General features: G+C 41.1%; 1 protein-coding gene and 1 long non-coding RNA gene across 3 annotated transcripts; one reads left to right on the forward strand and one right to left on the reverse strand.

The window, feature by feature from the left end:
- Positions 1–9256: 9256 nt before the first annotated feature.
- On the reverse strand, positions 9257–13995 carry LOC107262883. Its single transcript, XR_001536534.2, has 5 exons — positions 13535–13995; positions 13056–13250; positions 11895–12980; positions 11616–11834; positions 9257–11480 (listed from the first exon to the last, which is right to left on the reverse strand). It is a non-coding gene; the product is annotated as an uncharacterized LOC107262883 (long non-coding RNA).
- A 5738-nt stretch (positions 13996–19733) lies between these two features.
- Positions 19734–21363, forward strand: LOC107262876 (40S ribosomal protein S5). 2 transcript variants are annotated; one of them, XM_015729510.2, is made up of 3 exons: positions 19734–19841; positions 20569–20941; positions 21034–21363. In XM_015729510.2, exons 2-3 carry the CDS (start codon positions 20576–20578, stop codon positions 21316–21318), a joined length of 651 nt encoding a protein of 216 aa, XP_015584996.1. In that variant the 5' UTR covers positions 19734–19841; positions 20569–20575; the 3' UTR covers positions 21319–21363. The 2 variants fall into 2 exon arrangements, with proteins under 2 accessions (XP_015584996.1, XP_015584997.1); XM_015729511.2 differs by having other exon boundaries at positions 19735–19823.
- The last annotated feature ends 88 nt before the right edge of the window (positions 21364–21451 follow it).

Genomic DNA, 21451 nt, shown 5'->3' on the forward strand with positions numbered 1-21451 from the left:
ATAGATATACACATGCGCTATTGGATATGATTGCCCAATTCGTTTATTCCGAAAGCTCCAAATCACATTTAACTGATACATTTGTCAAATGCACTTTTGTATCGGGTAGATACGTACCAACTATGTAAAAAAAAAAAAAATAAAAAGCAAGTTAATTACACATAAAGAAATTTTTTATAAACAAGAATCTAGAACAGGTGTGCGTACCGATAATTCCATTGACGATACCAAAGAAAAATTCTTAATATACGTAAATCGAGATCGGATAGTCACAGTCACTGGGTTCTCTCTTTTGCACTATGAAAATTCCGGTCTAGCTAACTGCAATTAACGTGGACGCCGCAGCCGCGATACCTCGATTAAATTACAATTCGTGCGCCATTATAAACATACGTAGCTACGTAGATTAATTGCAGTACCATCATTATCCTCATTAACGTGTGCAGCAGCGCTGCGAGGAGACGCAACCATGTGCTGATATATTGTGTTTCCCACTTCTAATCATTCTTTTTATTGAAAAAAAGAAATATATATAGATAAATCTATAAAATCATTGAAAAGAAAAATATTTAAAAAATTAAACACGAAAATCAGCTCCCATCGACTTCGTTACGAGTTTACGCAATTTTCATTAAGCTCAGGACACCGTAAAGGTACCCGTCTGTCGGCAATGGTGTGCACGCGTAAACGCGTATTACGTCGTGCTTAAGTAAGTTTCGGGGGAAGATTATTCCCCGTCGTAATTACCGGAGAGCAGTGGTAGCTGGGATTCGCCATGGAAATAACCATAAAGATTGTTTAAATCGCAAGATACGTCGAGTACTCGTGACGATAACAAGGTGGGATATATATATATATATATATATATATATATATATATATATGACGTCGTAAAACGAGGAAAAACTGTCGTTAGATTAAAACTAAGATAGACGGAGGTCGAAAGCTGACAAAGGAAATAGAGAAAAAGAAAGAAGTAAAAGATTTGACTGTGGGAGAGTAATAGAGATAAACAACAAGAAAAAGTCCATCCCATCCATTCCATTCCAAGATCCATTCTTCAAAGGTCGACTTGGTCAATCACGTATAACGCAGCATGTGCCATATAATATATATATATATATATATATTTACGTACATATACGCCTATATCCCTGTAAAAATGCAATTGAATTTAAAGAGGACAGACCAGCTCTCCCCAGCTCAATGGCGTCAACCCGATAGATTTATCAAACGATTGACCATCCCTCCGCTAGGGGGATTACCCAGTGAAGCTTGAAACTCCACATTTTATTTCGAGATGGGGTCAAACAAGTATGTTACTACATCGGCAGCGCTTTGCCGCTGTAGGTACTTAAAGGTATTAAGGAGCAGCTCGATTTTCGTATAGAACACAATAGCGACGACATAGGCGTAGTCAACGGGTAAGAAAAATTTGTAAGAAGCGCTTTGGAAGGATGATCTCGCCACTGAATGGGATGCCGGAAATTTTTCTAAGAAACGTTTTTTTTTTTTTACTGCAGCACTCATCGCGATGCTTCCTATCTGGCAAATTGCTGGCATCGCTCCCAGAGAATTATCCATCGAGAATTCACCACGCGCCGTACAGGACAGTGAATTCGGAGCTGTCTACGCCTATGCAGCCAGCCCAAGAGACCTCGTGAAGACAAGAGCCCACGTAGCTAGGAAAGGTTTTGCTCTAAAAGTATACACGTACCCGTGAATATACCTGTATACGTATATTGGCAGTGTTCTTTTATGTTTCATTTCTTTTCTATTTTTTTGGAGAATCCTCGTGAAAGCAAAGGCCCGAAAATCTGACGGTGACTCTGCTTGAAAAAGAACGAGAGAGAGTAACAGGGGCCTGAGAAGAAATATGATAAAGAGAAAAGAGTGGGGATGAGGGGGATGAGAGAAGGTAATACATGGTGTCTATATATATATATATATGTATATGTATATATAGAAACTCATTGGTGAATCGCATCACGTTTCGACGCCACTGGGGGGTGTTCACGGCATGTGGTCGCACCGACCCCTCTCTAGCTTCTCTCACTGGCTCATCCATTGGAGTGAACTTCTCCCTCGACGAAGCCCCCTCACCCTCCTGGCTCCCTTACAACTCCCGACCGAGCCTACCCTTGTTATAAATACTAATTGCTCTATACAAACGCCCGAAATGTGTTTAACGTTTCTTCAGCACGTGCTACCATCCTTACCGTCACCCCACCTACCCTCCTTCCTACTCTCTCACTCTCTCTCTCTCTCTCTCTGATACAGAACCGCACCACTTCGTTCCTTTATTCTATCTTTGCCTGTATCTATCTGTCTATTTTACTTTGTATATAACCTATATATATGTATATATATATATATATATAGTGTATCTACTCATTCGTACAGACTATTCACGCTTGTTCTCTATGGGCATTTCAAAGCCATGTGAAATCTGTTGCATCGTTAAACCATCAACCTCCCTAATCTCTCGGAATCAGCCGTTATGAGAGCGACTACACAAATTTCTACATCGTGTAGCACGGTGTGGATGAAATCGGCAAAAAGATATTTCCATTGTAAAATTAACAAATTTAATTTATCCAAAATGCGTGATTGGCTAATGGGAGATTAATGATTTTATAAAAAAAAAAGTGAAATCAAAGATTTGAATAATTAGTTTAAAAAAAATAATGTTGTATACGTTATAAGTGCTGTCGGCAATTTCACAGTCGAGTCAGAAATAACGTAATCGCGTTCAACCTTTGTAAGGTTGAATTTGTTATACGGACTATGAATGCTCCTTTTTTTTTTAGAATCATGAATCAAGTCGCCATTACAGGGAATTGAAATTGCCGTATGAAAACAGTACTTCTCATGCGCGAGACCATTCATTCCAAAAGGCAAGCAGTCATGCCTGACAGTTTTGAATCCTGGTCCGTGGCTTGATAGAAAGACAAAAGAAACGTATGAAGTAAAAGGAAGCGAAGCGGCAAAAGAGCCATGAATATAAGTCGTGTTATAAGAGTTTTGCTTTCGCATCATATTTCGTATGTACATGTGAACGACTGTAATTTAGTATGGAGTCGAGCATTAGCAGTCGTTAACCGACATCAGCCGGCTGAGATATCTACACGGTAGATCGCTATAGCTACTAATGCCTATATACTGTATAAACATATATATACTATATATATATTATCTACCTCCCAGTAATAGGGCTTCGAGGAGAACTTCAAGATTGCTTTCGGTTTACCTGGAAGCCCACGGATTTCTATTCAGTATCGGGTAGCCTCAGAAGCTAGCACTTGTCCTTTGAATATGTATGCACAACCCACGTATCTATGTGAACCTGCCTCTGATGCGATCATGCTGCCGCCTATGTTATACTTAACTTTGCCTATATGGACTATATTATACGTAGATAATTCCTAATGGACGTACTGTGCTTCTGCTTGGGAATGTGACCGTATATATATATATACCCTTCATTATTGGAAAGCTGTCAGCAGTCGGAAACCTATCTGACTAATAATAAGTGACGAAGTCTTTAAAAATTGAATTCCCCGCTATTTTTCAATACAAGTCACATCAAGCGACCACGTGTATTCTTGTAAGGATAATAAACCTAATTTAATGAATTTTTAATAGGACTAGGTGACGTGTCTTTTTTTTACGTGGAAGGGTATTCGTGTATGTTTCAGTCTTTTTTATTTTATTGTCTTCCACTGGCAATATCAGATTCACACACCCCTGGGGTGACGAGATGGTTGCAGGGGTGCGCTGTATACGGTTCACGGGATGAAGTGCGGAGGGGTGAAAAATTGCCGGATAATGGATTAGTCGGCTGACAGATGGCCGCTACCGAGAGGCTGAAAAGCGAAAGGGAAGTAGAGTGAAATGGGGATGAACAAGGTGGAAACGTGGATCGCGAGGAATTTACTGGTAAAAGTGGAAAAGAGAAGTTCAGCGCGTTACGCGAGGCTTAGATGGGTGTTCTTCGAGGCACGGATTATGGCGAGTCGCTCTTTGCTTGCTGAGAGGAAATAAAGAGAAGTATCGGCAACGAGGAGATTTTCCCTCTCGGCCAACGACCCGAAGATTTTTGATGATTTTTTGGAAAATGTGTAAAGCTTAAAAAAAAAGTTTCAAAATTGTACACCCATATATTTCGCTGGTACAATATATATTTTTTTACGTGTTTTATGGATTTTGGAATTTTTTAATTATTTTACGTAATAATCCTTTTTTTCTTGAAATTTTCTTTCTACCTGAAGATTTTTATTTTTTTTGTTTACTTTTTGTTTTCAACCTCCATCCCATTCCGACACGAAACGGCACTAGCGAAATTTATGCATGATTACCAAAGGGAAAGAGGTCGCATACCGATGACCGAGGGCTTTCTCGTATTGTAAAGAATTTACGAGCGGTCCAGTGTGGCCTCCGAAAAAAACCGGTTTTCATCTGAATAGAGTATTCAAACAAACGGTTCACTCATTAAGTAAAGTATATATAAGATACGCGAGTATAGGCCGCACCCGTTCGTTCGCACTTGGAGATTCACCCAAAATACAATAATTCACTATTAAAACAATAAATGTCTATCCCTTTACAAAGAAAATCCATGACTGTTAATTTTATCTGAACAACAATAAAAAAAAAAAAAAAAAACAGTCTCCACAGTCATTATCCTATGTAACGTATATACAAATACGTCACTGTTACTTTCACATGAAATTACACGTTGCTCTCTTTCCTTCCTATGTAATTCCTATATCCCCTTTATTATTCTCTTTTCTCCCCCTCGCTCCAACTTCCATTTCTGTCACTTCCCAACCTTTCTCCTCCGTTCTATTCTTTTTAACCGCACTCTCTCCCCACATATATATATATATACACCTCGAAAATTAATATACAGAAGTGGGGCGGAAGGGGCGCCACGTTTAAAAAGCTCACGATACCCCACGGACAATAAGTAACTCGCGCGTACAGTCTCATTAATAGTTGAAGGATAAATCATGAGTAAATTGGTATAGGGTTCCCTGTAGTTGACAGGGACGTATCAAAGTGCCATGGTACCCTGTACAAAGGTGCACCGTAAACCAACGAAAGGGTCAATATCAATTAGCGATTCACCTGTCATTCAATCTCCTCCCTCCTCCCCGCCATGACGCGCCTGTCACAATCTCTTTCACTTTTGTTTCCGCTTATACTCAACGTATGCATACGTGTCACATACACTTATACAGATTTATTGATTTGATCGTATATCTCAAGGGGGGAGGGGTCAGGGTCCTTTTACCGGTGTATAAATACGTAGATGTCGCCTTTGGTACCTATAGTAATTTATATACGGTAGGTATATAATTACCGATTGAAAAAAAAGGGAAAAGAGGAAGATATAGGGTGATACAAAAATAATAAAAAAAAATTATAAAAATGTATATATCCCACTTCAATATATTTTAGAAGAAACAGTTCACCCTGTAATCACGTAAGTGTCTGTAACTCTGTTTAATTTAATTACCGGGCGTCGCGACGCTTGCCTTTTAAGTAATCCGATTGCCGATCGCTACACGCCTACTTGATCCCGTACGTTAATTATCATTTATTTCGAAATGTTAGGTCTATACCTACTAATTGGATCTCACGCTCAGTTTTTCAGTGCTGAAATAACCTTAACACAGAACGATGCAAAAGCGTCGCGACGCCTTTTGCGTTACTTAATTATGCACGGATAAGGTGTAGTATGTTTTTTAGAATTTTCGTTACGTATTTACGTGACGGTGCGTACTAATGATATAAAAGTTTCTATCCATCAGCCAGTATACAGTTACGGGAGATAAACGTTACTAGTGATTATTTACTAATTTCATAAATCAATAAACTTGTTGGGATATGGTCTATGCGTCTTGTATATTTCCTTTATTTATTCCTCTCATTTACCTTTTTATACTTTCTCTATGCCTTTCGCGCATGCGACACTCGAGCGCGTTTTCCATAAATCTTCATACGTATCGAAGCGGCAGCATCCGAAAGGACCGTTCGCTCTATCGGCCAGTAATTGCTAATTCGAGCGCACGATAGAAGCCTCGCGAGCCAATTTCTCTGTATCGTGAAATCGTGCGATTCTGAAAAGCCACTAATAACAGCACTACCGGTTATAGAGGTCGAGAGGCAATCAAAGTTATAACGTACAGGGTGTCACACGTCAAACATAGTAATCAACGTGCAGAGAGACAAACTGAATAAGATATTCGTTAAATTTCAAGTGGTAAAAAAAAAAATTTTTTTTAAATGACTAACATTTTTTAAATATTTTCGTATTTTACTCTGAGAAGATTCGTCTTTTGGTATAAGCATATATCAAGATGTATAGATATAGGTACACCCTGTATGACGGTCGAGCGTGCCGGTAAGAAGAACGGTATGAGAAAAAGAGAAAAGCTCGAACCACATAGTACTTAAAAGAGCGCAGTTGTTCATAAGTAAGAACATGAGCAAGTGGGAAGAACGGGATGGGAGGGGAAGTGGTAGGCAGAGAGAGGGAACAAGGGAAGCTACAAAAGACATAAAAATACGCGCGCTCTCTTTGTGCTGTATCCGCACCCTCCCCCCTATCCTTCTAGTCTCATTCTCCCTTAGGCATATAGGTAAGACTCCTTGAATCGAAGGAAGTAGGCTGTTTCCTACCCGCGTTCTGAAATTAGGCTCTTTGAATATTTTTTTCTATATTTTTCCAAGAATTCTACTAATGTAATAAACTCCTGTAATGCCGATAAGGTAGGAACGCTCGGTCGGTAAGATACCTACCTACCATACCAATCTACGTATCAGCCCATAGCCATAAAGAAATGCCGTCCGGTTTAGATAGACTTACTCCAGATAGCCGTGGCAATTAGGTCTATCACGAAGATTGCGTGGCTTTCGATTGTTACCGACACTCGTAAAGGTTCTTGTCGCTCGTTGGGAATGCCCGGATACAAATGGCGTCGCGTACGAGAATCGGAAGTCCCGTAGGCCTCAAACCCGTAGGCCGTCTCGCGTTTCACGAACAAGCACAGCGAGGGCACACGGTATCGGTAACGAGCACCCGTGGACGCCGATTAGGTCTTAATTATCAGGGGTGCTACTTAATTGATATTAATTAGGTTGTTACTCTCAGATTAACGCAGGACTAATGGATAACGCGGTCTTAGTCGCTCGTTACGCCATTCGCAAGAATTACGGCCTACTTCGCGCAAGAGTTAAACGAGTTATCGTACCGTTCTATTTAAATAATTCACTCGACTGCCGGATAATTCTCGCTTTATCCATCGACTACGTATCTGTTTATAAGCCATCTCGATAACACCTACCGGTGACTACGACGGATCGTGTCTACACGTAAGCGTCCATACTTCGTTACAGCCGTGAACGTACTACAAGATACTCGAGAGGTTACGTAACCTAGAACGAAGGGAACTAAGAGTACAAAGGAACCTTAGAGGCGGCGACTATACGTAAGGGTATACTAACGATATGCAATATTTAGGCTGTACTGAATGCTACGAGGTTGATCCGTGAACTTGCATAATAAACTTGCGTCCTGAGGTAATATCACGGGAGGAATGGCTGTCGCTCAGCTCCTAGATGGATGCTGCGACTTGATTTGCGACGACGGGCGAACTGATTTCAATGTAAATCACTTCGGCGTCGACATATATTTGATGGCGAATATACGAAGGAGTGGCTTGGGTTATATAAGGGATGCTATGAGAGGGGAGGTCAGAAAGCGAGAGGGGAGTCATGAAGTTGACGCTCGGTAGAACGAGGGTGGAACGGGGTGGGAGTGCAGTCTCGTAGCTTAGACTTAATTACTACGATTAGCGCGAAGGGTGGCCCGCTATATCTGCACGTATTACACAGTCAGCCAGCCTCATCTCTGCAAAGCTTTGGGGATGGAGAATGAGAAGGTATGGTGGTGAGCTTCTAGTTCCTGGGGTGAGGAAAGTGAGTGAGTAACCCTCCTACCACCCATCTGCTACCCCTGGCCACCCTGAGCTCTACCCCATACCATCAGTGCCAAAGAGCCAATGGCGTAGGATTCACCTTTTCACGTAGTCTGACGTAGATACGCGTCGGACGTATCTTGGATGACTTTTAGTTGTACCTTTCTACCGTCCTGACTCTCGGGAACTCGGAAATTAAGTCAACTCCCTTTGGAGGACCCAAGGGTGCTCTCGGAGGAGGCTTCTACTCAGAATCCTATCCTATGCTCCATTTAAGTGTTGTAACGTCCAATAGAGCATGTAAATATCAACCTATATGGTTTTCGTGCCTGAAATATACTGGGTGTAGAATTTCAAAATCGTAAAAAATGATTTCTTAAACTTGCACCGTTCAGCCCTTAAAAATTTATTTACTGGGGTTAAATTAATTTGAAGTTCATATCATTGATTTCTCACCGTGTTAAACCACCGTGACCCTTGACACGACGCTTTTGACATTGTTTTACCCATTAAAGGGTGTACGTCGAGTAAATATTTTTTTTTTGCAACAGGGTATTAGATTATTAATCCCCCTTTGGGCGTGCTGCTTAAATTGGCAACTTTTCAGGAATTCTCTAAAACAATAATTTCCATGACACTCGTAAACGCTCAAGGTCTTTTTTTGATAGTCATAAATGTATGATAAAAAAAAATATTAAAAAACTGTACACACCATAGCCACCCGATGGGGAATCAAAGCAATGTAGCAACTCTGCGAGTGACTCCGATTCTCCCAAGAGCTACGGGCGGCCCAGGGGTCTGCGATTACGCCATTGGCATCAACCCTCCAGCAGTTTGGTGTGTTGCTAGGAAACACCCTTCGCTCGAACCGCCGAACTCCTGAGGAGAAGAAAGACGTAGCTACTCTGTGCTCTCCTCTCCTTCAATCTTACAACGCGTCGCATGAAACTCTTAAGGCTTCCTTGAGGATATTATGCGGCGTCCACAATCCAACGACATTGGTTACCTACGGGTCAGGAGTTTCGTGTACAGGTGTTAAATAATGACAGTGAAATCCGACAACAGGGCATACGGTTGATCCACAAGTAAAATACAGTGACTGAGGGACTCTTATACACTGACAAGCCATAGAGAGAAGGCCCCCCGAGTATACACTGCGGTCTTCAGATCCGCAACAGAAAACGACGATAATTATAATGAATATTTATTGCCACAAACACAGATGGCAGCACGGGACGTTAATAAAGATCGACATAAAACGTAACCGTGCATAAAAGCAGAGCCAAGGCTCCATTGCCGCTAGTACAATAGAGAAAAAGCACCTTATAACACAGGAAGTAAAAGTAATTTCACAATTAACTCTTTCCTATACAACATCTTCGTGCTGTATTCCCCAATTTCCCTTCCGGCGGATTTTCAACGGACAAGCTAATGGGATTCCCGGTAATCGCGTAGAATACCGAACGCGACGCCCTTAATACGATCAACACCTCAGCGTAATACGTATTTTGCGGATTAGCCATGACCGCACGAATTTGCGACCCTCGGACCGATTTGCTTGAGGGAATCGCCAATGATAATATAGATATACGCCTATGCCGTAAGACTATCAATATACTCGTTACAGGTATAATTGTATAGACTATCCAATTACTTAAAAATATCCAATACACTTACCGAACTCGTTTACGGTATCATTATATCAATTTAACATGATTACAGTAAAGTTTTGAATAGCGACGTCTTATCCAGTCTATTAAGATAGTTTCTTATACTTTTAATGGAACGTATATCACGTATGTATATTTAGTCGATAGTCTCTTTGAGTGACGTGGTTATCTTGTAAAAACAAGTGTATTAGTTATATATTGACAAAATAATGTTTCCTCGTTCTCTACGAATAGGCCTGTTGCGATACATCGATATTTCAAAGTTTATCTATCTAGTTCAGGCTTTCCCGGGCATTTCGTGCCTCACAAACGAATCGTGTTCATAATCCTATCCGCTCGCCGTTTAAAGTCTAATAAATAACGCGTATTAGTCGCTATAGGACAATTAATTCCCAGATACCTGTATCGTTAACTTGCCACTCGTGCACAAGTCGTGCCGTGACGTTTTATTTCGCAAGCGTTTTCACTTTCGAGCACCGACAGAATTTCAATGGCCTCATCCCGAGCCCCGTTTCTAATTGCAGATGATATGCTGCGCGCTGTCCTTTACTTGATTCATGCTAAGTAGGCTACCAGCTAATTATCGACATCGTCAATAAACTTTTAACTTTTAAAATAAGAACCTGAAAGCGCTTAGGTCAAATTCCCATAGAACTGCAATACTCGTCAGTAAAATGTACGTACGTACGGTGGTAAAACGGTGCACCGTAAATTGTCCAATAAACGTTCATACTTGATTTAACAATTTTTATCGTATAATGTATGTATATATATATATATATTAAACTATCAAAGGGTCACATATGATTATCCACGAGATGGTTTTTATCGTCAGCGACATATACCACCAGTAACGTATGTTTTATGACTTCTTGGTCAAAGATTTATTCGCCCTGGGTACCAATGGGTGAGAACGTGACGGGTGCGCCAAGGGTAACTGAGCGAGGAGGATAAGTGCCAGGAAGGGGAGAACGGTGAAGCAGGGAGGAGAGGGGAGGATGTTAAAAACCAAGACCGAGTGCGGCTCTTACAAAGGCCTTCTAAAAACATCGGCTCTCCTTTAGGAACGCAGGATGAAGTGAATGATGGTTCTGGTAGCTATACATAGAGCTTATAATAGTTGATAGCAGCACCTCGTGAAGGACGTGGCACAGTCTATTATCTCGCCTAGATCGGAAATTAGGGTAAGAGACGGTAAAATGAATGGGGAAGAAAATAAAAGGCTGAGAAAAAAAAGGAAGATAAATTCAGACCCTTGGAAGGAAGAGAAGTAATGTATGACAATTGTTACCGGTCTTGAATATAAAGAAGATTCGATGAGAGAAATAAGAAAATTTGCGCAGGGTGATTCGATCACCGGATACACTCCTGGCTACAACGCTCGACTCTGAATAAAGATCAAGTACGAGATACATCGCGCGATCTTTTCGCTGTGGAACCGCAAGGCGGATTCTCACTATGCTGTACAACGTACTGTTAATCGAACGTTTTGTAAAGGCCGCAAAGAGCACTGGTTCCAATACGGTTTCGATTCATTCTCATTCGAGTGACCTAACGCGTTTCGAATAATGATGGATGCCCTCCAGGTACGTAGCCCACAAGGGACCCTTCGGGGGTTGCGATAACATCTGCATGATTTTCCGAAGGAACATTACGCTTCGATAGTTAGCAGTTGGAGCGCACGAAGTGTAATTAGTGATCGTGGTGAAATTCTCTTCCTTTGTTCCTGGTAATGGCCATCCATTAAATACAGGAAAGGTTGGTGACGGCCGGAAGTGTCCAGCATAGAAACCAAATGCGATATCCTGTTTGAGAAGGATCCGACCTGTCAGTAGCAAGGGACGACAATTGTCTTAACAAATTTTGTAATATACGTAAGGGAGATTACATTGTACGAAATCGCTGTTATCTAAGTCTCAGTTGCAAGTGAGCATTCCTTTGAAGAGGATAACAGCTTTACCTGAGTAAATGTCGACGTTGTCCGGTTTAACGTCTCCAGGATGTCGAGGTTCGTGATAACGACTGAGTGTCAAGTAGTAATGGTGATACGATTTGTGCCACCGTTTCAACTGCTGCTTGTTTATTCTTCTTCTTTGGCCTTTTGGCTTTATGCCCTCATAGAGGGCCAAGTGCCGGCTGCCGCTTGGTTAGCTGAGACGTGATGAAATTTTTTTGAATCCTGAAAAATAGTAGGATCAATAAAACGAAATTAAAATCTTCACTTTGGAAAATTTAGTACCAAGTAGATGCATGAGTTGCTGCAATGGAATCTTTTATTATCGATATGGTTAAGGTGGCTCGTTTCCATCCGTACAGCATCAGCGCAGCTTCTTCTGGCTCATTTGCCGGAGGCTTCGTCCCGAAGTATAACATGCCGGCTGGGTGGGCTGGTGGAAGTGTCTGAGCTGCAACCAGTGAGAAGATAGATACCAATGCTCTTTCTCTCTCTCACTCCCAAGAAGATAGAGAAAAGAGAGAGAGAGAGAGAGAGAGAGTGATAAAGAGAATGAAGAGACAGAGGAGAGACAAGGACAGAACAAAAGAGAGACACAAGAGAAGACTGCTGACTGGGAAGCAGCGCATAACCTGGTAGAGGTAATCGGAAAGGTTGAGATGGAAGATATAGGAGGAAGAGGATGAAATACAGAGAACGAGAGTGAGTGAAGGATGGATGGAGCGGAGGAGGAGGAAGATTGCCTTGGAATGAGAAAAAAGGGAGACGGATGCAAGGCTAGGGACAAAGGAAAGAACTTGTCAGGTAGCACAGCCAGCACAGCCAGCACTGGCGCCCCCTGCCCTGCCACTCTTTGGCTTCCTTCAGTTCTCTCTTCTTCTTCTTCTTCTTCTTCTTCCTCCCCCTCCTCCTCCTCCTCCTCATCATCTACTTCTCCTTTTTCCACGTCTCTTCTTCCAGCCTGCCCTTCCATTCAGCTCGTGCCCTGCCCTTCCTGGGGCTCCTCGGCTCCAGCGTCCCTGCGGTCGCCGCCATCGCCAGCATCGCTTATACCTCTCATCCCTTCGACAACAAAGACCCTTCCCTTTTGAATGACTCCTCGTTCGCAACGGTGCTCCGTCTCAATGTACGTTGCCACATTTATTTTTACGTTTAAGACCAGCCGCACTTGGAAGCTTTGTAAGGCAGCACGAACACCACTGACCGTTTATCAAGCCTGGAACTTGAGAAGACTCGCAGTGTATTATTCTCATGTCGAGGACTCGTCGCTCTGGTGTCGGACCACCCTTATTTTCATGTTGACTATCCACTCTGTCACTTTTATCACTAATATTAAGTAGCCCTTCCGATCTCATTGCACCGTGTTACTGCCTAGAACAAATTTCCAATGAATGTCAATATATACAAAATCCACAATATACATATGTTATATCAATCAAAGTATACCATTCACAGTTGTCCTTTAATAAAACATTAATCGTTATTGTATAATACCGCATTTCATTTTCTCTCAGTTTCTTTATATTCTCCTGGCATTCACATTTTCCTTTATCGTTACCCGAGAATCCTCTTTACGGCGAATTCACGAGTAATCGATATAGACGGAGCTGCCTCGTGCAAGCGACTCGACTTTTTCCATAGCTGAAACGACAGAGAGATATGGAGAGGCTGGAGGTAAGAGAGAGACCGTGTTACTAAGAACATACTATAGAAGATTGAGTGGGTTCGAGGGACAGAGAGAGAGAGAGAGAGAGAGAGAGAGAGAGATAGTGGGGAGAGAGAAAAAGACAAAGTCAGCCCCTCTTAATCCCTCGACGTGGTTTTCATAATACAACGTGAAAGGGCTCAATAAAAAAAGGCAAATGGGAAATAATAACAAGTAGGAGGGAGAAAGGGCATACGGGTGGTGAAGTGAGAATACTCACACGCCCTCCGCAGGCTAATGGAAATAAGTTGGAGACACCCTCTTCGATGCCGAACAGCTAAGCCTCGGGAATACACGAGGATTCCAGTTTCCTTTTCGTTTCAACTTCGGGTTATACAATTGGCAGGATGAACAATTCGGTCCCCGCGGAGCTTTCCAGCGAATTAGACGATAAATATCCTTGATTTACAGGACGCGAACTTTCTACGCAATCAGGACTCGGGTTTCTTCCTTCCTTCCTTTCCTTATGGCTGTATCCCCAGTGGGGGACATGTGCCAGTAACTGGTCCTAATAATCGAGGATTGGAGGTTCAACACTAGATGGCGATGTACCTTGTGAAACGGGCCTTATCCAACTGTACGTGAGGGGACCTACAAATTTTATACACCGAATCCAAACAGTGCTGGGCGAAATCCGTATAAATACACGACTCGGGTTCTCTCGCTATCTCACCCGTAAAACCTAAGACTTCGTACTTCGTTGGCGTTCATGCGTACGAGGCGACATCTGCACCTCGAAACGTGAAACACTAAAGTATCAACGGGCACGCAAACTTCTCGTGAGTTGACGAAATTATTATATTCTTTTTGTAAGATGGATAATAAACGAAATGATAAATTTCCATTAGTCGTCCTATCAGATTGTCAGTGTAGAATAATAAACTAATACTAATATATATAATGGAAGGGTATGGACGGTCTGAGTTAATCTCGACTACAGAGCAGCTCCGTTAATCGTTCACCATTGTAATTAACCTCTGCTGCCATCTGTCTGGTAGTAATTCCTTCACACAGAAGAGAGGAGAGACACCGCTAATTAAACATTGACGTAACACAATGGACAGTTTACACTAAAACCAACAGTGGCTGTCTCTCTGAAAGAAAATATCCCGGCTCTCTCTCTCTCTCTCTCTCTCTCTCTCTCTAAAAATCCGAGGACAATTTTCGAGGATACACGTAGCATGAAGCATAGAATAATATGACTAATCAATTATACGGAAAGTGGGGTTCGTTAAGGTCTTTCAATCGTTTATTCGTTTTAATCAACTTCTATCTAAATCCCAACGATCCTTCGTGCTCACTGGCGGAAAACAATGAAATTCTTTCATAGTTTGTTGGGCATTTCTTCGCGTACAGGATCAAAGATTTTCTTTCAGGGACAATAACGTTACCTTCATATGGATGGATGGCACTTTTGGGATTAACGAGGTAGAGAATATAAAGAGAAATAAATGTGGAATTACCTAAGGAAGCGAGGAAAAGGTAAACGCATACAGTTAAAATTCATATATCTATACGCGCGTGTGAGTGTGGGTAGTCGTGTTGCGGTAAAAGTGGAGTTTGCCAGGAGAAAAAAAAGAGGGAAGGCTAAGATGGCGGAGGGAAGTAGAGGGCGTCCAGAAAAACCATAAAGGAAAGGTCGTGTCGGTGGCCAGGCAGTTCGAATCGAATTGGACAAAGTAGGTGCCATTGGCGGAGACTGGCCATACGTACGGATTTCGATTCCTTTCATATTGACGACCACACTGTATAGGACGAACGTGCTTCTGAGTGAGGAAAATACTGTAAAGGAAGATATAAAACAAATAGGAAACAGACCTTCTCTGGTATCTCTTTCTATGACTATCTTTCTCTCTCCGCTGTCGGTGAAACATGACAATAATACGATATGAGGCTGCAAGCCACAGAATATAACGTAACTTGCCTTGACAGGCAGGGCACCCTCCGTTCTCCTCTTCCAGCCGCATCCACAGCCATCTCCCCATCGGCAAAGAGAATCAGAAAGAGAACAGAAGGAGTCTGAGCATGCTCACGAGTGCGACAGCCAAAACTTGTCGAGGGACTGGGAAGCGAAGAGAGACAGTGAAAGGAGTGAGAAGCTGTCGGTAAAACAGAGACCGATGAGACCAGCCAATGCTAGTGGAACGAGGATAGACTTACCACAAGATACAACTGGTGCAACAGGGACGGACTCATCGCCGTTCATCCTTCTCGCTCTGGGTATTGTGTGTCTGGGGTTGTAGATTGCGGTTTCTAGCGAAGGCTATGAGCTGCCATATGTTTGATCTACTTTACCAACGGTACAAGAGCTAACTTGTAAAGTGATGGTGAATTGCATGATTGCATCCATCTCGTGAAAGGATATTACCTCGTTGCGATTCTTTGAAATCTTCTATTCGATACTACGTATGCTGACTGGCTGAGTGGCGCCACTGTTGACAAAGGAATCGTTGATTCATGGTTATAGGAATAACATAAATTGCCACGTGTCATTTATCTATGCAACGAACGTTGCTGGAAAGTAAACAGCTGCCGTGTCGCGCGTGATACATAATCGTTAAGCCACCCTTAATACCAGCGCATAAAACAGTCAGGAGGGAGGATGTGTCGTTGGACGCGATGAAATTTCAAAATTAGAGGATGCTTCGATTGACTCACGGTATTCGTTATTTTTTTCTTTTTAACGATTCTACATACTTCTCCCAGTCACGTGCACGAAGTCAAGGTATCGCAGAAATTGAATAAGAATATAAACGTTTGCACGGCCACATCCGTTCTAACTTAAAGTAATAAAGTAAACTCCGAATGGCTTAGCAATCCGGGCGGTGGCTCGTAAATTTACCCCAGTTCGCTCTGACCCCTTTCGCTTTTCTACCCTCGTAACGATTCAGGCTTCTCAACCATCGACCCTCTTAGCCACCCTATCGAAAGGACCCCAAAACCGACGACAGGGGACCACTCGAATAACAAGGATTATAGAGCGGATTGTCCCGGATATTCGGACAGCGATTCTTGCGGCTCTTCCTGACACTTGGCATTTTGTATAAGTGTAACGTGTACGTGGATATACTATATACACTTTACAACTTTAAATGTTCATCCCAGTCGTCGTCCTCTCGTTGATTCCTCGATTTGTCCCACAGTCGTTCCTTTGTCCGTTGGATTAATCACGTTTGATGCCATTAAGCTTATTCGGGGATTCCCCGGCTCTCCCGATGTATCTGAAACCAGTCGTTATATAAACTCACGGGTTAAATTAAATTCTCCTTACTTCACGCTCAATACTGTTCACTTACTTATATTTCATCGTTGTATAAATAATTTGTCTTTATGCATATATGTGTATCCATCCAGACATATCTGAATCATCTTTAAGACATCTAAAAGACAACGTCCGCCTTATTGGACATTTTAAAGACAACCTTTGTACCTTATGGGATCGTCTGGATACTGAAGTCAGGTGAGTATAACCCAGCCTGACCCGACCCTCAAAATAACTCCGGCATTATCCTTTTACAGTAACAATCCTTACGTATGCGCCATAAGTAAGATCAGTAAAATTTATCTGAACTAATAAACTTATCTGAAACATTATTCTGTCGGTAATACGAAATTTTCAAGTTTGTGGATTCTACCTGACACCAGAGGCGCTGTCTTCTTTATCGTAGCCATTCGCTTTATCGATCGAATAGTACCCTGCGAAAAGCTCAACGTTCTCTCACTTTATTATACAAGTATATACTATGGGATACATTACACTATGTAAAGGACACATAAGGCACCCTGTCGTCACTGTCGCTACTTGAATATTATCAAATTAATTGGAAACATCACGATTATGGACAGAGAAGGAGAACATTGATTGTTTCTGCATGAAGTGCCTCGTGCGTCGAATAACGTCCACTTTAAGTGCCGCCATTAAAATCTTGCAAGGGCGTGTGACGGTATGATTCTTTTTTCGCTTTCGCGACACGTAGACATTACGATGTCGTTAAGAGGATACGAGCGTCGTTCACGAGAGAATTTTAATTCACGACTGATAATAACCATAGTCCTCCTCATTTCTCTGTACTATAACCATACGCGTCTATGGTATACTACATACTTACAGCCATACCTATATCACACCAATGATATACAGTGGAGAGAAATTAATCGGTGTCATTTTTTTAAACGGTAGTCATTATCAATTCAGCTAAGAGTCTGCTGGATTATCTTCTTATTTATGTACCATGGTGCTTAAAGCTGCCGTTGTCACCAAACACCTTATCGATGTAATAATGCTCTGAAAAAAATTAGTTCATTATCGAACAATCTGCTTGGGAACATTAAGAAAAAGTTTTTCAACCCTTTCAACAATTTTATTCACGACGGTTCAAGGGTAAATATCGATATCTCTTGCGTGAAGCCCACAGAGAATAATAAAAGAACGAGGGTTTGGTTGTAACACGAGGTAAATCGTATTCATTATGCAAATCCGTTCGTTTGCTCCGAGGGTCTGAACCCTGCGGGGCCCTACGTTCACCTAGTACAGCAGCACGAAACACGAAGGGAATACTTGGATAGAAGGTACGAATACGAATAATAGGGCTTTTCCAGGGCGTCGCGAGTCTTCGTGGTACAAGCAACTCTAGTATGTATAATTTCCGAGGGTTTTTAATGCTACTTTAACGAGCGGGTCTATTGAATTAACTATTTCCGACGAAACGGTAAAATCCAGGGAACGTTGTCGACGCTACCTGCTTTTACGACGCGGCCAAGAGTAAAATTTATCTCCCAACCATCGACTGCCGTCGAACGGGCGAGAATTTATTTTTTATTACGAGCGTCGTTCTCGATATTAACGACAAATATGCTCTAACGACATTATTTACTGCGAAATGGCAAAAATACAGCTGCTTGGAGCTTTGACGGGGACGTTTCGTTCAGTCCTAAAGGCCAATAGCGAATAAGCGTTACGCAACGATCGTGAATGTACCTATAACTTACTGTCATTCATGAAAACGATACCTTAACGTGAACACGATAGGAACTCACTTCGTCGTTACTTATTCGACTCATAAAGTCTAATGTGTCATCTTGTATACTATACGTAAATATATGGTTCTTGAGGAATTCGATAAATTGTCTGTCCTCTTCCTTCGGTCTAAGGACGACGCTTGAATATACGACAAATTTTTAGTTTTGAGATTGATCTAAAAAGAAAAAAGGTCCTGTTCGTGCTTCGACGAGCGGAAAAATACTGGACTGCTATTTAGATGGATAACGACCATAATACCGTTTCGAATATATGATTGTCGGTAACGGTTTGGTTATATGTATTAGCTAGTAATAGCACTCGTAATTATGCTTTTCACGAATGTAATAATGACCTGCAAACGTAATGGCTGCCGTACTAACATGCAATTACCCACCGCTTCATGAGAAATGTATCGATAATTACCGTACCAGACGTATTCTCTCGCGCGAGGCCAAAAAGCCACAAATGTGCATCAATCGGATAGTTCCGTACGCTGCAACGTTTCTACCTGTTTCTGCTGATTGGATGATTGCAATCTCTCTGACGTATCTGACTCGTACGATCCTCTTGATAAATTCATGTGAATTCACGCTCTTTAGGAAACACTTTTTTAGAAACGTCATTAGTCTGTTATACAACTGAAGGCGTGGTAATCGTTGGATGGATTTTTGGAGAAATATGAATTGATGACAGTTGCATTTGACGGTTATGAGATGACGTTTCATCAAGGGAATAATAAACGCTACGGAATCGTTATGATGGTCTAATATGCTGGTGTTCGAGAATTACATTGCTGAGGATTATTAAAATCATCTATACTAATGAGACAATTAATATTTATACCTATAAAGCTGATCGATTGAAACAACAAGCGGACTTGAGTGCTGTTTGATACTACCGCCATCTTTGGCTGTAACATGGAACTTGCAGATTCTTACGTGAGAATTAGCTCCAGGGATAAATTCTTGGTGATTGATGTCGATAATTAATAAGTAAGAACGTTTGTACGTGGGCAAACTTTTATTGAGAAGAAATGTCTTTGTTAAATTGGTTAATATGATTCTTTGTCTAAATGATATACTTTTTGTTAATATTTGAACGATTCTGAAGGTGTAGGATGAGTTGCTTTACCGTTAGAGCCACGTTCTGATTCGTTTATGGAAAGAAAATGGCCGCGAATAGACCATTCCCCTGGCTTGACTTCAGGAGTATGTGTTGGTATTTCATTTTTTTTTCATTTATAAATGAAGATATTTATGTACAATTATTTTCTATATTTATTGAAGATATATGTGCGAAATAAAAAATCATCAAGCAATAGCGTTAGAAATTTATAAGTCATTGATTTATCAATATTATATCTAATATTAAAATTGGTTTTATATAAGAATAGTCATTCGTTTGACTAATATGGGGAATCCGGTAATCACTGGACAGGCTGCCAACAGTGTCATGGCCTTTTCCGGTTCACGCTTGCTCTGACGAAGACGTGAGTGTATACTGTAGGGTAAGATTTTAAGTAGTCTCGCCGTATTTTTCTGTATTTTGAGTGTCTTGAAGGGATGTATAAAGTGGCAAGATTAACTAAGAGGAGTTTAGTGTCTGTGCATATCGAATTTGTTCATATTTTTCTTGGATGAAACTGCTCCATGCCCATTCTTTAGACCACATGGCCGCATGTTTTCCCCATTGTTTTTCTCTACGCAATATTGTTGAAAATTCCCACTTATTCATATCTTTTTTATAATTGCATTATTTAATTGAAGGTTCATTTTTTTTTTAATGAAGGCGGTTCTTAACGATATCAAAGAAACGATAAAACTATGAGATAAATAGTTTTAGTTAATGCAAGAGAAAATTATTTATTAATATTTCAATGAGGTCTATTAAAAAGACGCGTATCTGACGTTATTTTCTCTTTTAATTGGGCGCCAAATGTTAATAGAAATTTTTCACTATTTTATTTACAAATGTATCTTCCTGTTTGACATTTGCTTATGATCTATAGAAGTATGGTTTCTTGTTAACTCATAAGATACAATGTTACTGACAAGTATTAAAAACTGTTATTTAATTTAGTATTTACATAAATTTTGGAGTAATATTACATTTCTGTTACATTAATCAATATTTATCTGAAATCATTGTTTTTCTTTCATACGTTATGAGATTATAATTATTATGAAATTGCTAGGTATACTTTCCAGCTTCATTAAATTTATTTTACCTTTCAGGTGAACCATGGCAGACTTGGAGACATTTGAAGATACTGCGTTGACTTACACAGATCCGTTGCCTGTCGCACTATCTGCAGACTTGCCTGAAATCAAACTTTTCGGACGTTGGAACTGCGATGATGTTCAAGTAGGAGACTTATCTGTCCAGGATTACATTGCGGTTAAGGAGAAGAATGCAAAGTACCTGCCTCATTCTGCTGGACGTTATGCTGCAAAGCGTTTCCGCAAAGCACAATGTCCCATTGTCGAGCGTCTTACTAACTCCTTGATGATGCATGGCAGAAATAACGGCAAAAAATTAATGGCTGTTCGAATTGTAAAGCACGCCTTTGAGATCATTCACTTGCTCACTGGTGAAAATCCTCTTCAGGTATTTACTTGTATTCTACATGAACTACGTTACCTTTCAATTTTGTCTAAGAACTTTTTAATCATTTTGCATTTCTCATCTTCCCTTCTTAGGTTCTTGTGACAGCCATCATTAATTCTGGTCCCAGAGAAGACTCGACACGTATCGGTCGTGCCGGTACTGTACGTCGTCAAGCAGTTGACGTCTCTCCTCTGCGTCGTGTTAACCAGGCAATCTGGTTGCTGTGTACCGGTGCACGTGAAGCCGCTTTCCGTAATATTAAAACGATTGCTGAGTGCCTAGCGGACGAACTCATTAACGCTGCAAAGGGTTCGTCGAACTCTTATGCGATCAAGAAGAAGGACGAACTCGAGCGTGTTGCCAAATCCAACCGATAAACATACTTGATCGTGAAAAAAATAAATAAACATTCTACTTTAATATGTTCTTTGTCTTTTGGAATGTCCCATGTGAATTAGTTATTTCATATCGAGTTGAGAATAGATGAAGCACTTCTGGATTCTATCTTCC

Source organism: Cephus cinctus, unplaced genomic scaffold, assembly GCF_000341935.2.
Source record: "Cephus cinctus unplaced genomic scaffold, Ccin1 Ccin1_scaffold0129, whole genome shotgun sequence".
Lineage (NCBI taxonomy): Eukaryota > Metazoa > Arthropoda > Insecta > Hymenoptera > Cephidae > Cephus > Cephus cinctus.

Coding starts and splice junctions, on each gene's coding strand:
- LOC107262876 (XM_015729510.2), top strand. CDS start 20,576: ATGGCAGACTTGGAGACATTTGAAGATACTGCGTTGACTTACACAGAT. Junction 20,942..21,033: donor CTGGTGAAAATCCTCTTCAG/GTATTTACTTGT, acceptor TTCCCTTCTTAG/GTTCTTGTGACAGCCATCAT.